This window comes from Camelus dromedarius, chromosome 2, assembly GCF_036321535.1.
Source record: "Camelus dromedarius isolate mCamDro1 chromosome 2, mCamDro1.pat, whole genome shotgun sequence".
Classification (NCBI taxonomy): Eukaryota; Metazoa; Chordata; class Mammalia; order Artiodactyla; family Camelidae; genus Camelus; species Camelus dromedarius.
The window spans coordinates 18713627-18735922 of NC_087437.1; the positions used below are offsets into that span (position 1 = coordinate 18713627).

At 34.0% G+C, this 22296-nt stretch overlaps 1 protein-coding gene across 1 annotated transcript in view; it reads right to left on the reverse strand.

The window, feature by feature from the left end:
- PIK3CB (phosphatidylinositol-4,5-bisphosphate 3-kinase catalytic subunit beta) overlaps positions 1–22296 on the reverse strand; it is a 149670-nt gene that overhangs the window by 17888 nt on the left and 109486 nt on the right. The window contains exons 13-19 of the mRNA XM_031443314.2: positions 18489–18677; positions 13954–14075; positions 11275–11418; positions 9959–10058; positions 4450–4628; positions 3582–3691; positions 2387–2465 (exon numbers count right to left, since the gene is read on the reverse strand). Of these exons, the coding sequence (XP_031299174.1) occupies positions 2387–2465; positions 3582–3691; positions 4450–4628; positions 9959–10058; positions 11275–11418; positions 13954–14075; positions 18489–18677 (923 nt within the window). The remainder of the gene's footprint in view (positions 1–2386; positions 2466–3581; positions 3692–4449; positions 4629–9958; positions 10059–11274; positions 11419–13953; positions 14076–18488; positions 18678–22296) is intronic.

Genomic DNA, 22296 nt, shown 5'->3' on the forward strand with positions numbered 1-22296 from the left:
TTTTTAAAAACAATGTAAAAAAACATAAACCTTAAAGAAACCTAGGTAATCTATAGCATAGAGAAAACACAATACATATAAATACTGAAAAAATACTCAACCAAAGAAATGCAAATTAAAATTCAATGAGACGCCATGCTATATTTATTAGATTTGCAAAAAATTAACAAGTCTGATTGGCAAGGAGATACTTTTGAGTGGAAACATAACACTGGTACAACTATTTTGGAAGCTAGTTGAGCAACTGTGGTAAGGTTGAAAATATGCATACTTATGACCCAGCAATCCCACTTCTAACTATAAAAGGAACTCTTCCAAATGTGAATAAAGAGATATTCATAAGTGTGCAGACTCAAGGGGTTAGGTTTTTCTTTTTAGTTTTTTTGGGGAAAAAATGAACACAAATAGCTACTAATAGGAGAACGAATAAATTTTTATATTTATTCAAAGCATTAATAGAGAAGTGAAAATAACAAATTAGAACTTCAAATATTAATGTTGATAAATCTCAAAAAAATGTAATAAGTAAACTGCAAAAAGTTACATGTGATATGACAGTATCTATTTACAGTTCAAAACATAAAACGGATATATAACATACAGTTTAAGCACAAAAAATATATATTACAGCTTTAGAATGGTGGCAAATTCTGAGATGTAAGAAAGAAGAAGATAAAAATGCATTAATATTATCTGCATGTTTAATTCCTTTTTTTTAAAGGAAATATGAAAGCATGTTAACATCTGTCTTTTAACTGCTAAATACGTATTTATCAAAGCTTCTGTATTTCATGTTTGAAACATTCCACAATTACAAAAATAAAACATAAAGAATCAGGTAAAAGATGAAGTGAATCATCAATACCTACCATAAAAAATTTTTTTGAACTGTATGGACCTGTTTTATATCATGAAACATGCTTAATGTTTTTTTTTTCTCCTTGATTAAAAAGGAGTACATGCCCACTGCAGAAAACTAGAGAAACAGGTATACAAAGTGGTGGGGAAGGGAATGAAAACCACCTTTAATCCTGACACCCAAAAGTAATGCCTATTACCACTGTAGGTTCTGTCAACATTTTAGTGGGTCATTTTTCAGTGAATTTTTAACATGATCAAAATAATTCTGTAAAAATACCTTCTTGCATCTCACTTATTTCATTTGCTATTTGAAGATAAGTACTTTTCTCCAAATTGTTACCAATTCCCTATAAATAGTATTTTTAAATATCTGAGATATTTAGTCATATGGAAAAGCTAATTTTTTAAACCACTATTCTACTATTGTGATATAAAATAAACTAATAACATAAACCTTTCTGTATCAAGTTTATTATTAATTTACAATGGTATATGACAATGTTTGTGCTTCTGTTATGTCAACAGTGTCCTAGACTAAATTTCATTTAATGAAATCTTTGCAAGTAAATCCATGGTTCTAACTGTTCCTGTGATTCGTACTTCTACACTGGAACTGATGGTGTTCACGTAATTATTAGTTTTTTTATGCTATATGTTGTATGAATAGCTTTTGCACATTTCTTCCCCATGTATTTATTTCTATGAGCTCTTTAAATATTTAGAATTATCATCCCCCTGTCCTGTTCATTATGAATATAATGCCCAGTGTGAGGTTTGACTTTTAATTTGGTTGGCTGACAATCAAATCTTGTATTGGTATATAGTTAAACATACCAACATTTTGTTTGCAATTATATTCATCTGCTCTTTACCTTAAAAGATTTGATAATAATTAACTTTTAAAATCCATTATGTTTCTTTTTGTTGTTGCCATAAACCTGTTCTGCTCACTGTCTACCCCAAATAATAGTGGCAAGCGAAAAGCCCCGAGAGTCACCTAAACACTTTCCTTTTGGGAAGGTAGAGGAATCAGTTACCAGGCTAAGTAAAAACAGGGGCAGGCCCTTCTCTGGCTTATCACTCCCATGACCACCACCAGTGCATCATCCCTGAGACCACCTTCACAACCACTGGTTGGAATGTCTCTTGCTGTCACATGCATAATTTCACACCTGATGAGGTTTCAATGAGGTAATATATTTAAGAACACACTGTAAACTATAAAATACTATATAAATATTATGATAAACAACAATCAATTAAAATAGTAGGAAGAAAGGAATCAACAAGAAGTTTTTTAAATTTTGCTGTGGAAGAACAAAACGAAACAAAAATAAGTTCACTAGAAATCTCACCGAAGTGGGGAAGAGAGTAGCTCAGTGGTAGAGTGCATGCCCCGCGTGCACAAGGTCCTGGGTTCAGTCCCCAGTACCTCCATTAAAGATAAATAAACAAATAAAAACCTAATTACCCCCCCAAAAGAGGTTTTTAAACTTTAAAAAAAAAAAAAAAAAGGAAATCTCACCGAAGATCCAGACCAGCTTCTTTCCAGAGTAAATCCATCAAGCGCAGCATTTGGAGAGTCAACATATCTTGCCGTAAATCTAAGAGGGAAATACCCTGCTTTATTATAAGTGCTTTCCATTTTATGCCTAATACCATTAATTCAAGATTAGCTAATTCAGCCAGAATTAACTGACTCAAAAAAAAGACAAATGCTCTAATTTTCCAAATTTTAATGCTAACCGTATTTACTATGTTAAATATTAGGTTTATGGGTTAGCATGTCCCTGTAACTATATCAGAAATTAAAAATATTTTTAGCACTTTACCTTGTGCAAGCTACTATACTAATTGTATGTATGTTGTAACAGTAATGCTGTATTACAGCATTCATACAATTCACATGGCTAATTTTTTCCCTTCTTACTTGTTTTTTAGGGATGCACAAGAAGTTCTTAAGAATCACATAAGTAACTGCATGTTGGATTCATAAAACTGTAATAGTTGATTTTATTTATTATCAGGTACAAGGTAATTTTCAGGTATCAGGCTGTGAAAGTACTGACTGCTACATAATGACATTCATGTGGTCAAGTGGAGTTAAATGTCTAGCAAAATACAAGTGCTTTTTAAAACAGTTGTAAGCACATTTACTTATGTTATCTCACTTAATTCCTTTTAACAAACCCAACACACAGAGACACTATAATCCTCATGGGTCCGAAGAACCAAAAGCTCAATGAATTTTACGTGACTTGTAATCACAAAACTTGTTAGTGGCAGCAATGATAACTGCCTTTTGGTGGGTGTGATTACTTCAGGGGCATTTCCTTTATAAAGTATGAGTAAGATATTTTAATTAAAATACAAACCTATGGCAGCAATATCAAAGTTCCTATCACTGAAACAGGGTGTATGAATATATTATTGAAAATATTCTCTTGTATTTCACAAACTTTTTATGAAAGGAGTAGAAAGCTTTGTACTTCGTAGGAAAAAAGAAAGGTTCATTAGAGCAATGTATATAAGTAAACCGTAGAAATCATTTTCCAAGATGGAAAAAAAAATATTTAAGACATGCCAAATTCAATTTCTGACCATGTATAGCTACCTTTTGGTTGCCACCTCTTTGTTACACATGTACACATCAGCTTTCAGATTAAGAAACAAATGAAAAATACTATGGAATTTGGCACTGTTAAAACCTCACTACATACCATCACCATTTTTAAAAATCACTCCAACTGAATCCTCTCCAAACACCTTGTTGTTGTACACCAGCCACAAGGGCTTCATTTTGGAATCCATGTATTTACACTTTTCAACACTGAAAGCAAAAAGGAGAAAATTAGCCCACTTCAATTTAAAGATATAGCAAGACTATAATTTTGCCATGATATAACTAGGCTTGGGAAAACCCCTCACCTGTTCCATTCAGGCTGAGAGAAGTCAACACTAGAATATTTCCATTCGGTAGAAAAACAACCAAGATGATAGCCTTGGCTGGCATGTAGTGATGCCAGATGAGCAGGACTGAAAACCCAGATTTGTCCTTCACACAACTACATTTAAAATTCCCCCTTTTCTTTCCTTATTCTTCCTTAATTTTATGTTATTACACATAGACATTAAAAATCAGAATATAACATTGTACTGTGAGCTCATTCTTGATTTAAGGGGGATCAGTTTTGAATACCAATGTACTCCTGCTCTAATCTAAATCTTATTTTAAAATAGGAAACTTAATTAGTAAGTAATCTATGGTGGTTGCCAACATTTTGCTTACTTAGGATTTTCATCTCTTAGAAACCAGTAATATAGAAAACCAAATTACATACAATTGAAAGGAAATTAACTTGCATTAACTTTCACTAACCCCACAAGTAAATTAAGCTAGAAGACATACATCCTATTAAACACAAGAATAACTTCTGAAGACTTTAAGATTTTTCCTTTTTTAATTATATTCCACTTTCTGGGGCTAACAGCTGGCCTACTGTTCCCCCAAGGCAGTCACTCAGAAATCCTTTCTGAATTGCTGTTTTTGTGGGAGATTCACTAAGTACAGTACAGATGGTCACTTACTAGAGTTCTGAGAGCATGACACACGGGTTCAGAGGTGACTGCAGGTCAGAAAGGGCTTCCCGGTAAGCATTCTGTTTTAAACAAGTGTGCATGGCCTCCTTCCCTTTGGCTCTATTTAGCTTCACTGCATTCAGTTTGATTAGACTATTTAAAGTTTTTAATTTATTGAGTGCTTCAACCTGAAAAATAAGTTTCCCCACCACCAAAATTCATTTATGTTAAAAATAACATCATGTGATGATATTAATCAACAAATATTTCCCCTCTACTCACCTCTCCCCTCCACACACAGGACAACCAACTAAAGTAAAAACAGTGCTTGCTTTATCACAATTGTATTACATACAACAAAGTATTTTTATCACCTGTTAAAGTCTCATCTTTCAAATGTTCTTTAACCCTTTTCTTAAATAAAATCTTGTAAATTAGAGAAAAGAAAAGAGACATAGACTGTGGGTAAGAAGATTAAATATGAAACTTAGGGTTGGGCCTGGTTAGTACCTGGATGGGAGAAGGTAAGTATTAAACTTAAACCACTCAGAACTCTGCAACTAAATGAAGATTAGAGTTTGAAACACAATTAATCTGAACCACTCTATCTGGTCAACTCCATAGTATGAAAGGAAAATCTATGTACAAACAATCCTGGAGTTGACACCCAACCTTACTATCTTTATCATCGCTCTTGTATGACATCTTCTCAGTATATTCTCTTTCCATTAATAGTATAAAGTAAATTATTGTATAATAAAATAAATATAAATATTGACAATAGTAGTTGTTGTCCAAGTCTAAATTATTTGTCTTTATAATATAACTCTATCAAAACTTACACAAATTTAAAAAAAAAAGTATGCAAGTAGTACAACATGAATTGACAATAGCCAACTGAATCAAAACCATATATTCAAAAGTCAACTTTCTTGCTTAGTAACTGAAGGGCTTTCTATGTCATATTCTGCAAAATTCTGTAAGACCCAGACTCGGCCAACCATAAAACGGAATTATTGTATCATGTCATTAAAACTGGAAACAACAAATGACAAAAAGAAAATACACATATCAACATATAAACTGTATAAAACAAGCATATAAAATATGCATACAACAAACACTATGAACACCATGGCTTGCATTTCCATGAATAAGACATTTATTTTACATCATGTTTTCCTTTTTGAACTTAGCTTTTATGCAAGGAAACCACTAAGACTCTAGGGAGGTAAGTTCAGGCATGCAGTTTCTACAGACAGGCTGAAGGCCTGCTCACAGGAAACTGGGAAGGTTCTATGCAGCTAGATGATAAAATCGAGATGGCTGAAGTTTGCCAAGTTAGCCATCTGTCAAAACCACAGACACTCCATTTCTCAACAACTTCAGGAGCTGTACAAACACTGGTGAAAAGGCAACTAGCCGAAAAATGGGCTATGCAAACAGGAACTTTCTGAAGTATTTCAAATTTGAATTTCTTCCATGTTTGTACAGTTGCAAATTTTCGGGCCCTAGGACTAATTACGTTGATACCCATTTCCTGGACAGTGTCCTTAATACCCATATGGCCATAAGTCAAACACTTTAAGTGTTTCAACACCTTGTCACACTGTAAGTTTACAGTGATAACAAGAACTGCCATGTAAAGGGTACAGTCTTGCCCTTGCTGTTCATCAGTCAAGAAAAAGTAAGAATGTGATCATACATATGCCATATGTTTGCTGTTATAAAAGTCAAACTGAGGTTTCCAGAGAACCAGGAAAATGTTCAGTGTAGTCTGATCATATGAATGAGGTCAAAGAAGTTGGGACTTTATCAAGAGGGGTCTTAATTCTTGTGCAATGAAAATTACTGCAGGGATTTTAAAAAGGGAATATATCTATATTTTAAAAAGATCACTTTATCTGCTGTGTAGAGAATGGAGGGTGTGTGTGTGTGTGCAGATGCATATGCAAACGAATGGAGACAAAGGGGCACAATTAAGGACGTTGATGAAGATGTCCAGGTAAAAAAGGATAATGGGTTGAAGTACATGGGATGGTGGCCATGAACCCAAGAGACATTGATATGTATGAAATATATTTAAAAGGACTATAAAATTAAGGGGACTAACAGTATCTATCTCATAGTGTTGTGAAGAATAAATGGTCCATAAAAAGTGGTGAATAAATGTTAGCTATATCACTATCACTGAAGAGCTTTCCAAAAAGGAGGGATCAGATATAGTTGTTTTAACATGAATAAAAAACCACAAATACTAAAATCATTTATGAAAACCTATGGTAGTTCCTCTGGCAATGCAAGTAAGTTAGAAAAGTGCAGTGAAACTGGAAATTACTACAGAGATCTGATGTAAAAATAGGGTGTGATACCAGAGAGGTACAGGAATGAACAGAAGGTTAGAAGTGGAGAAACAAATAGTCCTCAAGTGAGAAAGAAGACGTTAGAAAAGATAAAAAGGTAGCAGAGTCTCTGCCATGAGGAAAATACAAAGTACCAAAAAGCAAGGTCTGGGAGAGAAAATGTAATATTACAGAAAAGTTAGGTGGATTGAATATACTGATTTTAGATTATATCATCTAGATGAAACTACCCTGCTAATATCTACAGCTGACATACTGTGATACGTACAGTCATATATAGCTTATGGTCTATGTTTATACAGTGACAATAATAAACACCTAAGGAGTAAACCTTCAGGACTCATTTCCCTAAGATGCACTCATAGATCAAGACACACTGAAAAGTTGATAAATCCCCCAAATTCTTCCATCAGTGCTGAATGATGCCTACGAATCCTACTAGATCAGACTGAAATTGACTTTCCCTTGGCCTCCCCAAAGGGACCTACGGCCTTTCACCATGGTACTGGGGGAAAGGAAATAATCAGATCTTTGAGGGACCAGTGAACACTAGCTCTAAACTGACACTAATTCCCAGAGGCCCAAAATGTCACTGAGGTTCACCAGAGTAGGGGCTTATGATAGTCAAGTTAATGATGGAGTTTTAGCATAGATCTGTCTCACAGTGGGCCCAGTGGGTTGCAAACCTTGCAGTTATTTCTTCAGTTCGGGAAGGCATAATTGAAACAGATATATTCAGAAGCTGACAGAATCCCCATGGTGGTTCTCTGACCTGTGGATTGAGGGCTATTACAGTGGGAAAGGCCAAATGGTTTATTACAACTGCCTCTACCTAAGAAAATAGTAAATGAGTTCCTGGGGTGACTGCACATATTAGTGTCATCATCAAGGACTTTAAAGATGCAGGGGTGGTGACTCCCATCACATCCTCATTCATCTTGCCTATTTGGCCTGTGCAAAAGATAGATGGATCTTAGAGAATTACAATGGATTATCATAACATTGACTAGGCAGTATATCAGATGCAGTTTCACTGCTTAAGCAAAGTAACATACCCCTTGGTATCTGATATGTAACTACTGATCTGGTAAATACTTTTTTCCCATACGTGTCAATAAGGATCATCACTAGCCATCTGCTTAAGTTAGCAAAGCCAACAATACACTTTCAATGTCCTAACTGAAGGGTGTATCAATGCTCCAGGTCCATGTCATAATTTAGTTTAAAGGGATCCTGACTGCCTTTCAATAAGATTATTAGGCTGGTCCGTTACAGTGATAAAATTATGCTGACTAAACCAAGTTATTAAGAAGTAGCAACTACTCTAGATTTAAAGAAATTTGTATGTGAGAAGGTGGGAAATAAATCTGACAAAAGTTTGAGGCCTTCAATCTCAAGTGAAACTTCTAGGGCTCAACTCATATGGTGTACGCCAAGAGAGCCCTTCTAAGGTGAAGAATAATTTGTTGCTTAGGCCTCTCTTACAACCAGAAATAAGGCACAACATCTAGTGGGCCTCTCTGGATTTTGGAGGCAACAGATTCCCCATGTGGGTATGTACTATGGCCTATTTACTGAGTGATCTAGCACCCGAAAAGGTGGTGGTTTTGACTGAGGTCCAGAACAAGAAAGGCCTCTACAGCAGGTCCCAACTGCCATGCAAACTGTAATCACATGATCCAGAATATCTAATGGTGCTTGAACTGTCAGTGACAGATAGGGATGCTATTTGGAGCCTTTGGCAGGCTCCCATAGGTGAATCATAGCACAGGTCCTTAGAATTTGGGGAAAGACAAACAAAAATTAACAAATACCTACTATTGCCTGCTGAACATTACTCTCTTGTGTTAGGTTAGATGATACTCAATTCAGGAAAAGTTACTGCTAGAGAACAAGAGCATAGTGTTGCTATCTGTCAATGAAGGATTCCAGCATGAGGAAGCTAATACAGGGCTGCTTTACTTTGATGGCAGAACTGCTCTCCACTCATCCTTCAGAGGACCAAGAAACCACCAGTAAACCAAGCCTGGGCCATGGTTATGCTTTCTCATTTGCAAGAAAGCAATTTAAAAACCATTACTATTTGCAATTACTTAGCTGTATAAATCAAGATTATCTCCAAAACAAAATACACAAATAACTGGGAACTGAGACGACTGTCAACAATAAACCCAGCAAAATCCTGTGTTTAGTAAAACAGCTTCATGTTTCTATTTAATGGCTTATGTTTTACTTTAGCTTCAGAAATACATTTATGGTGACAAAATCACATTATTGTCTATTTTATATAATGGATCTATCTTTAACTTTTGATTTAAAAAAGAAAGTTGTACTGCTAAAAAGGTTTGAAAACTCCCAGTATAATAAAGAGATTTAGTTTTATAGCTGGACAGATCTAAGATTGAAACTTACTCCTTCACTAATTTGTGGGGTTTTAGGCTTAAGTAACTTAATTTCTTGGAGCCTTGGTCTTTCGCCTTGTCAAATCCAGACAGTGTTGTGGCACATTATTAGGAGAGTGAAGTAACATGCTTAAAATACTTGGTATGGTTACTGGTATAAAGTAAGCATTTAATATCTGACCTATTAATATCACTAATATCTCAACATCTGCAATGATTAGAAAATGAAGGCTTAGGAAGATGTGGCAGAGTATCACAATCTCAGGCAGGTATGTATAGTTTGAAAAAACACCTTGAGGATTCTGCACTCCAGAAGCTGTTAACACCAACGGACTTAGGTGTCAAAATATCTCAGTTTGAAACAAATGGCAGAGCATGTAAACATAAATATTACTGGAAAGAGTAACTCAGGGATAAGAAAAAAGAGTGTCTAAGGATTTCATAACCTTTGTTACCATCAAACCCATTGTTAAACATGTTTAAATAGGTATTTCCTACTGAAATTTAAGGCACAGTATTAATATAGATACTATGAGGAATCCTGGCTAATTTTTCAGCTAGCATTCAATTAATACTCTTCTGTTAAAATTAGTTAAACTTCATTTCTTGGCTTAAATTTTGGTTAAAAAATGTAGTAACTGGGTTCAGTTACTGAAACTTCTATGAAATAACGTGATGGGGAAAATAGCATATGATACAATTTATCAAATACCACGTGGCAAAGTGAACATGAAGATTAAAATAAGCCGATACCTGCTTGGAAAGTGCTTTCATGTGACCTACACTTCCCCGACAGTATGCTTCAAGGATGACACCAAACTGTACTGAGACAGCAGGAATGTGCACTTCTGACCTGCAGAAAGTTAATATTTAAATGGTTTTTCAAACACTTTAGATCACCTAATAAAAATACTGATTTCTTTATGCTATTATGAAACTAACTTATGATGCTAATCAAACGAAAGAACACATCGTCTTGTGTGATGCACAAATTTCCAATTCTTTAAACACTGTAGTTCAAAAAGATACAAGATTTTATCATTAATTAATTGTTTATTCCAAGAAATTCAAGGTTTTCTCATTTTACTTGTTTTCTGGAGTGAAATGGTAATGTTACCAATTTAGAGACAATTAAGATGAAACATAGATCTGACTCCTACCACAATTGACTAATCCCTCAATTAGGTTCTATTAGATTTTTTTCTCACACAAAGAATGGTGTACACATTTGAAAAAGGAAAGAATACCTTATTATGTTATTCCTTGAGGGATTTAAAAATAAAAAGATTGAAACTGATGAGAAAACAGAAGTTAAAAATAAGAAAGGAAAAACTCTATGAGTAATAAAGAAATCAAGATTCAGAAATATAACCCTTAAAATTAATATCAAAGTACTGTAACAGCTTATTTTCATTAAGAAACTTAGCCACAAAAAAGAAAAGATATTTTCTTCTGTTAATGATTAGCTGCAATACTCTGAAGTCCAGATGAAAATATCAAAAAATGTCCAAGTACAGAGTCAGAAATAAGGAACTGAAAATCTTCCTAGGAAACAAAAGAACTTTAGTTCTCTTTCCTGATTTTATTCCTATGTAAAGCTGGTGAAATAAGGTTCATGTATTCCTGAAAATTACCTAGTTAGGAAGAAGTGAAAAATGAAGTTGCTGCTATCACAGGAAAGCTTTAAAATCTTTATTTATGCAATAGTAGCAACAATGATACTACTTTCCACAACCTTCTGGAGGAAGTCTGTTTCTAGTCCAAGTGTATTAAACATGGTAAGGACCCTTTACTGGAAAACAGCAATACATTATAATAATTATTAGCAGTGGAAATAATTATTATAATAAAAACAGTTATTATCTGACCTATCTGAATTACTTTGGCAAATCATGAAAATTAAGAGTCTGGCTATTAAAAAGTAGTAGAAGATACCAAGAAAGCATAAATGTTACAGATGGCTTAGAAAAACCTAAAGCACCTGCCTGTTTCGCTAAATTTCCTGTATTACGCTGATTAATATTTACAAAAGCACAAGGTGGACTCAACTTGAAATATAAAAGACTTACCTAAGGTGCCAAAATAGAAACTGCCCTATCCTCCGATTAGCAAGTGCTCTTTCTAATAGGAATCTGGAGAGGGCACAATCAAGAAAAGGCTCATATTTTAAAACTTGCACCAGTTGTAAAAGATATTGAGAGAGTTCTTCATCACTGAAAGGAAAATAAAGACACAGTAAGTCATTCAACAACGAGTGCCAGAAAAAGACCCCTTCCTATCAAACTATCAAATACTAACTTACTGAAACACAACAGTTCTGGTGGGTCAAGCTTGTTACATGCTTACACTCACTGTTTCACTGTTATAGTAACACAAGAAAAGCTGAGGATTTCTGATGGGCAGGAGGGGGGTTGAAAAGGAGAAAAGAACAGATATATGGGACATTTGTATTAAATTAACTAGGTTGATATGGCAGACCAAAGTCACAATAAAATTAGGTAAGTTTTCTGATCATGCTGAAAAAGTTACATACTCAGTCAACCAACCAGTTTTTTAAAATACAAGTTCTATCAGTACTTCAGCAATTTATTTTCCTTTCCTATTATTAGGGTTAAGTAATTTCTTCTTCCAGTTAATGAATGAACAATTAAAATCTTAACTTCAAATAGTTTGAAGGATAAGGAGTTTATAAGTGGGAAATGATTCACTGAGTTAATGTAACAAAATATTATAATTAAATGAGCTGAATTAATTAAGGTTGGGGTTCTCTATTTCATATCCATCTCTAAACCATTCACATGTAAACACACTCCCCATCAGGGTCAATTCCAGGAGTCAGTAAGATACGAATCCCAAGTCCTCTACTCAGTGACTGTCGTCTTAAGACAATAAATAGTTAAGATGCAGTCTAAAGCAGACTTGGGACTGAAATCTAGGATACTTTTTCCTGGACATACCAGGAAAAAACTTCATAACCAGAAAATTTAACATAGGACGCTGCATCAGAATTACCTATATGGAGCATGGGGATCATAGTAATCTCCTCCTAGGAATCAATACATTTAAGAAAAACACTTCAGCCCAAGGGGGCCCAAGTAGCCCCTCCCTCTCAGGTCTCCAATGCAAACTCAGGGAAACTGAGGAACAGCTGGTGGCCTCATTTCTTAAAACTATCTATAAAACCTATAAAAGGTGTAAAAGATGGAAGTATAAAAATAGAAGAGGTTTCCTCTTTCCTTACATTTCATATTTCACTCCCCCCAAAATAGCCACTATTGAAGAGTTTGTGTAATTTCATTTGGATATCACACAATTTTAAACATGTATGGTTTATTTTAAAAAGAAAAAGAAAAAAAAAAAGGAGCACAGTACACCTAATTTTCTGGTAACTTCTGTTTCTTCAAATAGCTGTAAAGTATAACCCCTCATTTTGAAGCTAGAAAATGGATAAACCTGAAAATGCTCATTGTCTGAGACTGTTGCAATAATGACATTTCATCAAATAAATCCTACAGATTCTCACACATGTACTATCCAAAAGGGACTGTACAAGCATGTTCACTGCAGCATTATTTACAATAGGGAAATCTGGAGAAAATTTAAACTGTTCCTCAGTACGGTAATGGAGTAGATAAGATATATCCCTATGACAGAACATTACACAGTAGTGAAAGGAATAAACTACATTTATACCTCACAGGAGAGACTGACCTCAAGAACCTAATGTTGAATTAAAAAAGGAAAATTAAAACAATGCATATGGCAACACATTTGGGTGATTTTTAAATGTACAATATTATCCAATATCTGTATTTTTATAAATATACAAATGTGGTTAAAAACAGAAAGATGTGGTATAGAAGGATATACACCAAATTCATGGTAACAGTTGCCTCTGGGAAGTGAAAGTGTTCAGGGCTGGGTAAGGAAACTACAAGGACTTTAACTGTAACTTACTTGCTTTAAAATAAAAACTTAAAAAAAAAAAGACAAATATTAATTTCTTAATTCTGGGTAGTGGACAGAAAAGAGTTTAATATAGCAGCAAGCCTGACTGCTATCCTCTGAAAAAGCATTCTTACAAGGTTAGCCCTTGACTGGCATCAGGGAGCATAGATTTAGGAAGGCTTCCCACCACCCTAACACGTAAGAATGGCTTACTGTGCCTAAACAGTTTTAGCAAACAATACAGTTTATGCTCAACATCCATCTCCTTCTGGGAGTCTAGAATTTTGGTATATGTTAGGCAAAGGGAGCTTATGTGACCAGCCCACCCCCCCCAAAAAAAACCCTGGTCACTAAGTCTCTAATGAGCGTCCCTGGTAGACATTTCAGGTGTGTTGTTACAACTTGTTGCTGAGGGAATTAAGTGTGTTTAATGTGACTCCAAATTTTCTTCCTGGTTTCTTCCAGATTGTGCCCAATAAATCTTTCTCCTCTGCCATGCCAATCAATTCTGCTCTGTACCTTTTTGCTGTAATAAATCTTGTCAAGAGCGACTACATGCTGAGCCATGGAAACTGAGGGTGACTTGGGGACCACCAGATCCAGTTTTTGTTTGTTTTTTGTTTTATAATACAGAGTAAACATGAGAGACTGAAGAGTGTGAGGGTGGAGGGAACAAATGCTTTGGACTGTGAAGCATTCCTAGCCTTTTCCTTTCTTATGAGACGTTCAAGAAGACATCAACTTCTCTACCCACCCGCAAGTTATTCCTTGACCCAAAAAAAGCGACCTGAAGGAGATACCTCATCTGTCGCAGGCAGCCCACTGCATATTCTCGCACGTACTGATCTGGATAGTTGAAATCGAGAAGCTCCAGGGCCTCCCGGGGGGGCAGTTTAGGCCAAATCTGAAGTAGTGCCTGAAGCTGTTTAAAAATTGAGACTGTTTCAGGAATTATAGGAGAGAAAAGTAATCTATTTTTCCTTAGCACATAAGAGCAGAGATTGGTCAAAAGAAAGGAGAAGGATATTTACAATTACTGAGGCTGCAAAAATCCATTCTTGTTAATATAGATTAATAAAGATTGTCGCTTTTGACATATTCTATAGATAAGCAAGTAAAAAAGCTATTATATACTTACATGGAAGTAGAATGACACACAGTATATGAATTCTACAATCATTAGCCATTTAATAATTATTTAAAGCAAAGAAAGGAGGGAAGGCAGGGAGAGAGAGAGAGGGAGGTGAGGATAAGAAGACAGAGAGGAGGAGAGAGAAATGATCAAGAAACATCTAAAGGTAAAATTCAAACTATAAATAAAAGCTGCAAGGCTCAGCTTAATAACAGGCAATTTACATATAAAAAGTTCATTAGTAACTCAATATAAAATTATCTTAAGGGAGTTTACTTTTAGTTCTTAATATTTTTAAGAATGTCTATCACTTAACAAAACTTCATTGACCATAACAAGTTTAAACCTTTTAAATCATAATAAGTAACCCATAAGAAATAAACAGAATCTAGTTTATTTTCTATACACAAGCTAAATAAGCCAGTCTCCCACTTACACATGCCACCTAGCAATCATCTAGACATAGGATAAAAAACCCAAATCACCAAAAAGGACTCTTATCTGCCTTACATCAGGACACACTGAGACTCATCAAGGTCACTTCTGGCAAGAAAGAGTCTCTTCTTCCCATGGTTTTGATATATTTATAGCATGCATTCTATATTTATAGCATGCATTCTTATCAGGGATGGTAAGTGAGAAGAAAAGTGGTTATGGAGGCAAGGGGAAAAATTTTTTTGCTAATTATGATTTGCAGCCCTCCAAAGCTCAATCCTGTCTGACAAAATCTTATTCCTTAATATTTGATTTACGTCATCAAGTTTTCTTGGGTATCACATAAGTAGCACTGACATCAAGTCCAAGGAAGATACACAAAATGTATGTATGATCAGAGCTATAAAAATATGGCAAGACACAGAAAACAAACAACTTATATTTGCCAAAGGGGATGGGGGGGTGAATTAGGAGTTTAGGATTAGCAGATACAAGCTACTATATATAAAATAAAAAAACAACAAAGTCCTACTGTGTAGCCCAGGAAACTATTATTTAATAATTTATAATAACCTGTAATAAAAAGAATATGAAAAAAATATATATAACTGAATCAATATGCTGTACACAAGAAACTAACACAATACTGTAAACCAACCATATATATATATATATATCTTTATATATATATATATATATATATATATATATATGGCAAGTAGATGGCAATGACTCAAGGACTCATATATATATATATATATATATATGGCAAGTAGATGGCAATGACTCAAGGCTTTTCTCTCAAATGACCGCTCAATCTCAAAATCATGTTGAAAGAGGAGACCTGCAAGTACCTGCTGACTGCCTTGTTGTTTGTTGTTCAAGCTTTTGTGAGACCTGAGCTTTGACAACTGTGTAAATACAATTTACATTTTATTACTTTAATTCTGTAAATTATTGAACCTTTCATTAATTATGTCAAGTGCCAAAAAAAAGTCAGTAATATCTAAATGAATAATAGGTTAAAAGGTATTTTCTCACATGAAGCAAATTCAAAAGTTGAGTTCACTAAAGATAATTTTTTAATGAACTTAATTTTTTAATGTTTTACATTAGCAGAAAAATATCACCTTTGAATAATTTAAAAAATTTGACTGCACTGTTATTATTAGTGTATTTACATAAACTGCTAACATTTTACATTTTACGTAATAAATCACATCAAAGTTATTCAACAAATACAGTGAAATGTTAGTTTTTGTATTTTAACATTTACCTTAAATTCTGGTTTAATTATTCTTAGACTTACACTGAATAAAAAGAATAAGCTTCATACTTGTTCTTTTAATGTGTGAAGTACATATGTGCATACAGTACATAAGCAGACATATACTCATCTGTGGTACTAAAATTCCATGGGGACGGGGCTGGTAGGGGGAAAATATCTAAGAAGGCTCCTAAGGAGTGTAATAATGAAGAAACTTTGAGAAATACTGTTTTAAAGATATAACACCTACTTCTCCACACTTTTATCACTGATGTGGCCCCCTGCCCACTTTTCCCCAAGGCCCTAATGAATCAGGAGCCTTCATTAAGGATAAAGAGGACCTCTTCCTGAGGGTCTGAAACAATAGTTTAAAAAAACTCCTGCCATCCCCAGTTAACATGTGGAATACACTGCTCCACAAAAACAGTACTGCAAAGGATAGATAATATCCTGTAATACTAGACGTTCAACTAGGTTGTGAATTACAAATAGCCCGACCATTGAAAAGTAATTACATTTGGTGAGCTTATTTACAATTATTAAATCAATAATATAAACAAATAATTAAATAAATTACCAAAACTCACCACTTCAGTTTGGGAAAGTTACAGAAGCAAACAGGGAAGGGAAATCTGACTCAGTCATATAAAAAGTGAAGTGCTGACTAATTAATTACCTAATTAATCCAATGCACAGACTACTGAAACCCCTTCTGCAGTATGCCAACAGAGTATTTTCCTGTGGATTAATGGGAGATAACTGCTCTACAAAATTTTCACCCATGGCTTATGCCTGTAGAATCAGAATACAAATTTGCACCAGGCTCTGACTCTCCACTTCTTTTAAGTAGTCAACTTACTGAAAACACAGTTTACAGTCTCTTGTACCAGGTCGCTGTAACTGGTAATGGGATGGTGTTGGGGGAGAGGCCAAAACACACCACTTTTTATTCCATTGACTGTTACTCCCTAGACTACTAAAAGGAGGGATTAGGGTTGTGAAATTCACGCTTTCCTATACTTGCTTACACACATTTAGGCATTTCTATATGCATATTAAGTGACACTACTGACTTCCTTCTACCAAAATGGAGGAATTTAAGGTATATCTGAAAAAAACACCTTAGATTCACTCATGAAAATGAGACAAGTGTACAAAATTACTGAGTGTAAAATTTTCTGTCCCTGGGGTTCAAATAAAGAAATATTAAGCCTGAATTGGTTCATTCCATTTTCTGACAGTTGCCATAGGAAACCTCACTCTCAGATATATTTTAAGAGTACAGAAAGAAATTTTTTCTACTCTAATTCTATACAAAATAATAATATGATGCATTTCTTGGATAGGCACTTAGAACTGAATACTATTCATGAGACGTAGGCAAATATGCCCACTAAAAATGCTTGTATTATATATTCAACCATTATGAGGATTCATAGAAAATTAATCTTGAATTTAAATAAATAAATGGTTAGAGGATAACTATGTCAGAACAATTAAAACCTATCTAAATGACAAAAGTATTTTCTTTTCAGAGTAAGTAATTTTTAAATGGTCTAACTGTGAAAACAGTTTTAAACAAGACACATAAGACAATTTTGTAAAATGATTCCAAAAAAATCTTTAGACACTAGAAATAAACTCAGAAGAAATCCTTTCTAAACTTAATTTGAAAAGTAAAACAATAAAATCAAAGATTTTAAAAATACACAATTAAAATAAATATGTATTTCTTGACTAAGTTTTTTAAAGTCATTATAGATTTAATACGACAAAAAAATTTTTTAAAAGATCAGGTGAATTTGAGTAAGTAAGGTGAATAAGTGTAATTATTTTAATATGCCAAATGTATTCATTCTGATTAAAAAGCCATTTCAAGGATCTTTCTCTAGACCACTGATAACCAAGTGAATTTAATAATGTCAGTGCTTTTTCAGTCTTGAAAATTAAATCAAGCAGCTAAAATTTAGTGACTTTTTTAGAGCAAAAAAATTTTTTCCCCTTTTTCTATTCTGCCTAAAGGCAAACATTCATCAACACTGCCCAACTTATATAAATGTTAAATTAATCTGAATGGTTTATGCTCTAAAATATTAACTTCTACAAATAGAAGTAATTTTCAAACAATACATATTCATTTTAGAACACTTACTGCAAAGGGTCTTTAGATTAAAATTCTGGAGTTCATTGATGAAACTGTTAGAAGTAGCCCAGGACCCACCACATGCTGGTAGTAATTATAGATAATTACACCAAGATCAAAGTTTTAATTACCTTTACTAAAATATATAGAAAACCTACCCAGAATCTGGGATTTTTAAATCTTAAAACTTTCTGGTCTACCATTAATAGTATATATAAGAGTTTAAAATTTCAAAATTTCTTCTGCAGAAAATTATCCAACCTATGGAAACATACCTATGGAGAAAAGGACAATTTTCATGAAATCAACAAAGTAATATATACTCCCAAAAGGAGTTACAGAAATGATCTTTTGTTACCTGAGCAACATCCTCAAGCTTATTCCACTTGATTGACAGCAGTAATTTTGGCAATGACTGTGGGAAATTCTCTCTGCAGTCTTGTCGCAAAGTCCAAATAAGATCCATTTCATTCTCACACAGTTGAGACAATGGATCCCTGTCCAAGATTTCTTTCAGTACAGCAAGAAACTTCTTTCCACCTCGACTCTAAGGAAGTAAAATTACTCATTACAGAACTGAATTGTGTAAAACATCATGGGCAAATCTTGAACATACGGGTTATGGGTGTGAACCCCTAAAGCAGTCGAAAATCCCAGAATCCAAGGATTCAACCAACCATGATTCATGTAGTACTATCGTACAGGGTTACTGCAAACAATCCACTTGTGAGTGGACGTGTGCAGTTCAAACCCATGCTGTTCAAGGGTCAACTATACAATGAATTTAGACACAATTTATTAGCTTTAAAATGTAAGATATTAACAATCTAATTCTTTTAAAAAGATTAATAAAGGTGGGTCCCCTTTTATTGCTGAATATCTGTAAGCCAAGAATGAAGGAAAAAACTATTCTCAGTGTTTTAAAAGGAAGAAAAAATAAATACTGTTTTTTAAAAAATCCATGTGTAAACACTAGGTGGCAGAATTGTAATTTGGATTAAGAAGAAATCATTACGTGAACTGAGTTTCTCCTTTTTAAACTTTCAATTTCTATAAAGAAAAAACAAACAATAGCAAAGATGAACCAAACATATAAAGTTTTAAAAAAGTGTAAGAAGTGCCTACTTGGCTCAGAGACATTAAACCATTTAGATTAAGCCCAGAATCTTAAGTAAAACTCAACAACGACAACAATACAGCTATCCTATTATCCTTCCCAATCCTTACAAGAATAAATTAAAATAAAAACAGTCCATACTATTTTCTGGATCCACACTCTGAATTATACTATTATTAAAAGAAAGAGTGGGGAGGGTATAGCTCAGTGGTACAGTCTGTGCATAGCATGCAATAGGTCCTGGGTTCAAGTCCCAGTATCTCCATTAAAAATAAATAAATGAATAAACCTAATTAACCCTCCCCCCACTAAAAAAAGAAAGAGATATATTTCCCCATACTTAAAGAACTATACTATTTAGGCAAAAATGTATTATTCCCCCACCCCCAAATCTCCAGAATTATCTGACAAGATTCTATATAAGGATTTACATTATATTAGTATATTATTTTGTACTTGAAATTATTTTTATCTAGGATTTCATATAAACATTAAACAATTTTCTAAAGTAATGAAATTCAAAATAGTGTACACATATGTAAAAAAGAATTAGGATGACATGATTGTCTATGTAGAAAACCTGAGATCAACAAAAACACTGCTAGAACTAATAAGCAATTACAGCAACTGGGATACAAGGTCAATGTATAAAAGCGTATCACTTTCTTATGTATCAGCAATAAACAAGTGGAATTTGAAATTAAAAACACAGTAACATTTACATTAGCATCCCCAAATAAGGAAACAGGTATAAAATTAACAAAATATGTACAAGATCTATATGAGGAAAACTCAGAACTCTGATGAAAATAATCAAAGAATTAAATAAATGGAGATACATTCTATGTTCATGGATAGAAAGACTCAATATTGTCAAGACATCAGTTTTTCTCAGTATCAACAGATTCAATTCAAACCCAATCAAAATCCTGGTAAGTTATTTTCTAGATATCAACAAACTGATTCAAAAGTTTATACGAAGGGCAAAAGACTCAGAATAGTCAACACAATACTGAAGAAGAAAGAACAAGATTGAAGGACTGACACTACCCAACTTAGGTAAAAATAAACGTGAAACGCAAAACTATAAAACTTCCAGAAGAAAACACAGGTGAAGATCTAGATGACCTGGGTTTGGAGATTACTTTTAACATGTAACACCAAATGCATGATCCATCAATGAAAGAAGTGATAAGCCAGCAACACCGGAAGAAAATGTTTGCAAAAGACATATCTGATAAAGGAAAATACACAAAGAACTCCTAAAACTCAACAAGAAAACAACCAACCAGACAAAAATATGGATCAAAGACCTAAATAGACACCTCATCAAATAAGACATACACATGCCAAATAAACATATGAAAAGATACTTAACATCATATGTCATCAAGGAAAAGCAAACTAAAACAAAAATAAAATAAGACTACACACCTACTGGAATGGCCCAAATCCAGCACACTGACAACATCAAATTCTGCTGAGGATGTACAGCAACTCTTATTGCTGGTGGGAACGCAAAATACTACTATCACATAGGAAGATAGTTTGGTGGTTTCTTAACAAAACTAAACATACTTTTACCATACAATCCAGTACTCACGCTCCTTGGTTATCTACCAAAAGGAGTTGAAAACTTACGCCCACACAAAAACCTGCAAACAGATATTTATGGAAGCTTTATTCAAAACTGCCGAACTTGGAAGTAAACAAGATGTTCTTCAGTAGGTGAATGGATAAACTGTAATATATACAGACGATGGAATATTATTTAGCACTAAAAGAAATGAGCTATCATGCCACAAAAAGCCATGGAAGAAACTTAAATGTGTATTACTAAGTAAAAGAAGCCAATCTAAAAAGGCTACATGTGGTATGATTCCAACTATGACCTTCTGAAAAAAGGCAAAATTATGGAGACAACACAGTGATCAGTGGTTGCCCAAGGGCAGGAGCTAGGGTAAGGGAATGAACAGGCAGAGCACAGAAGATCTTCTGGACGATGAAAATACTTGATAGGATATTGTAACGATGGATACACAGCATTATACATTGGGTCCAAACCCACAGAATGCATAGCACCAAGAATGAAATCTAAGGTAAACTGGACTTTGAGTGATTATGGTGTGTTGATGTAGATTCATCCTTAGTAATAAATGTACCATTCTGGTGAGTGATGTTGATAATGAGGGAGGCTATACATGTGCAGGCGTAGGGATATATGGGAAATCTTTGTATGTTCCTCCCAATTTTGCTGTGAATCTAAAATTGCTCTTAACAAAATAAAGTCTTATTAAACACACATACACACACACACTTACACACCACTCTCTATGCATGATGATTACAGTGGTTTTATATTCAGAGCTTCAATCTAAAAAGGGTAAGCTCTATTTTACAAACCTGACCAAGTTTCTTTGAAAAATGACAATCAGAATTTGAAAATGAAAGTCCTACACTTACATATAAAAGTGAGACCTGTTACTACAAACACCACACTATAAATTGTTCATGCCAGAGAAAGGCAGACTGCTGTTAAGTTAAATGTGCAAAAAGCTAGCAGACCTACTATAACTTCATAGATCAAAATTAGACCCTACAGACCTACCGTAAGTAAATATCCTGAAGACCTAGGAGTAAACTAACAGGGAAGAGCAGGGGGTTAGCTGTATAACTGTACTGTGATTGTTTACTGAGCTATGAAAAGCACAGCACTGAATAATGCCAAGGTAAAAACAAAAAACTATGAGAAATGTGGCTGGAAGCCCAAAAAACACAGAATCTTACATTCTTTTACAAAAGTCAAAAAAATCAGTAATGAAAAAGTACACTGTAGTGTAACTGGTGAACTTATACACATGTTCAAAAGCTTAAATTAAAATAAGATAATGGTGGAAAACAATGAAAATTAACACCCATATTCTCTACTTTGTTTCTGTGTTTAGATTTTTTCAAAATCATACACATGCTATGATATAATAGTGATTACTGACCAAAATAAAACAAAACATATACAACTCACTGTAAGCACATGAAAAAAGGCTAGGGC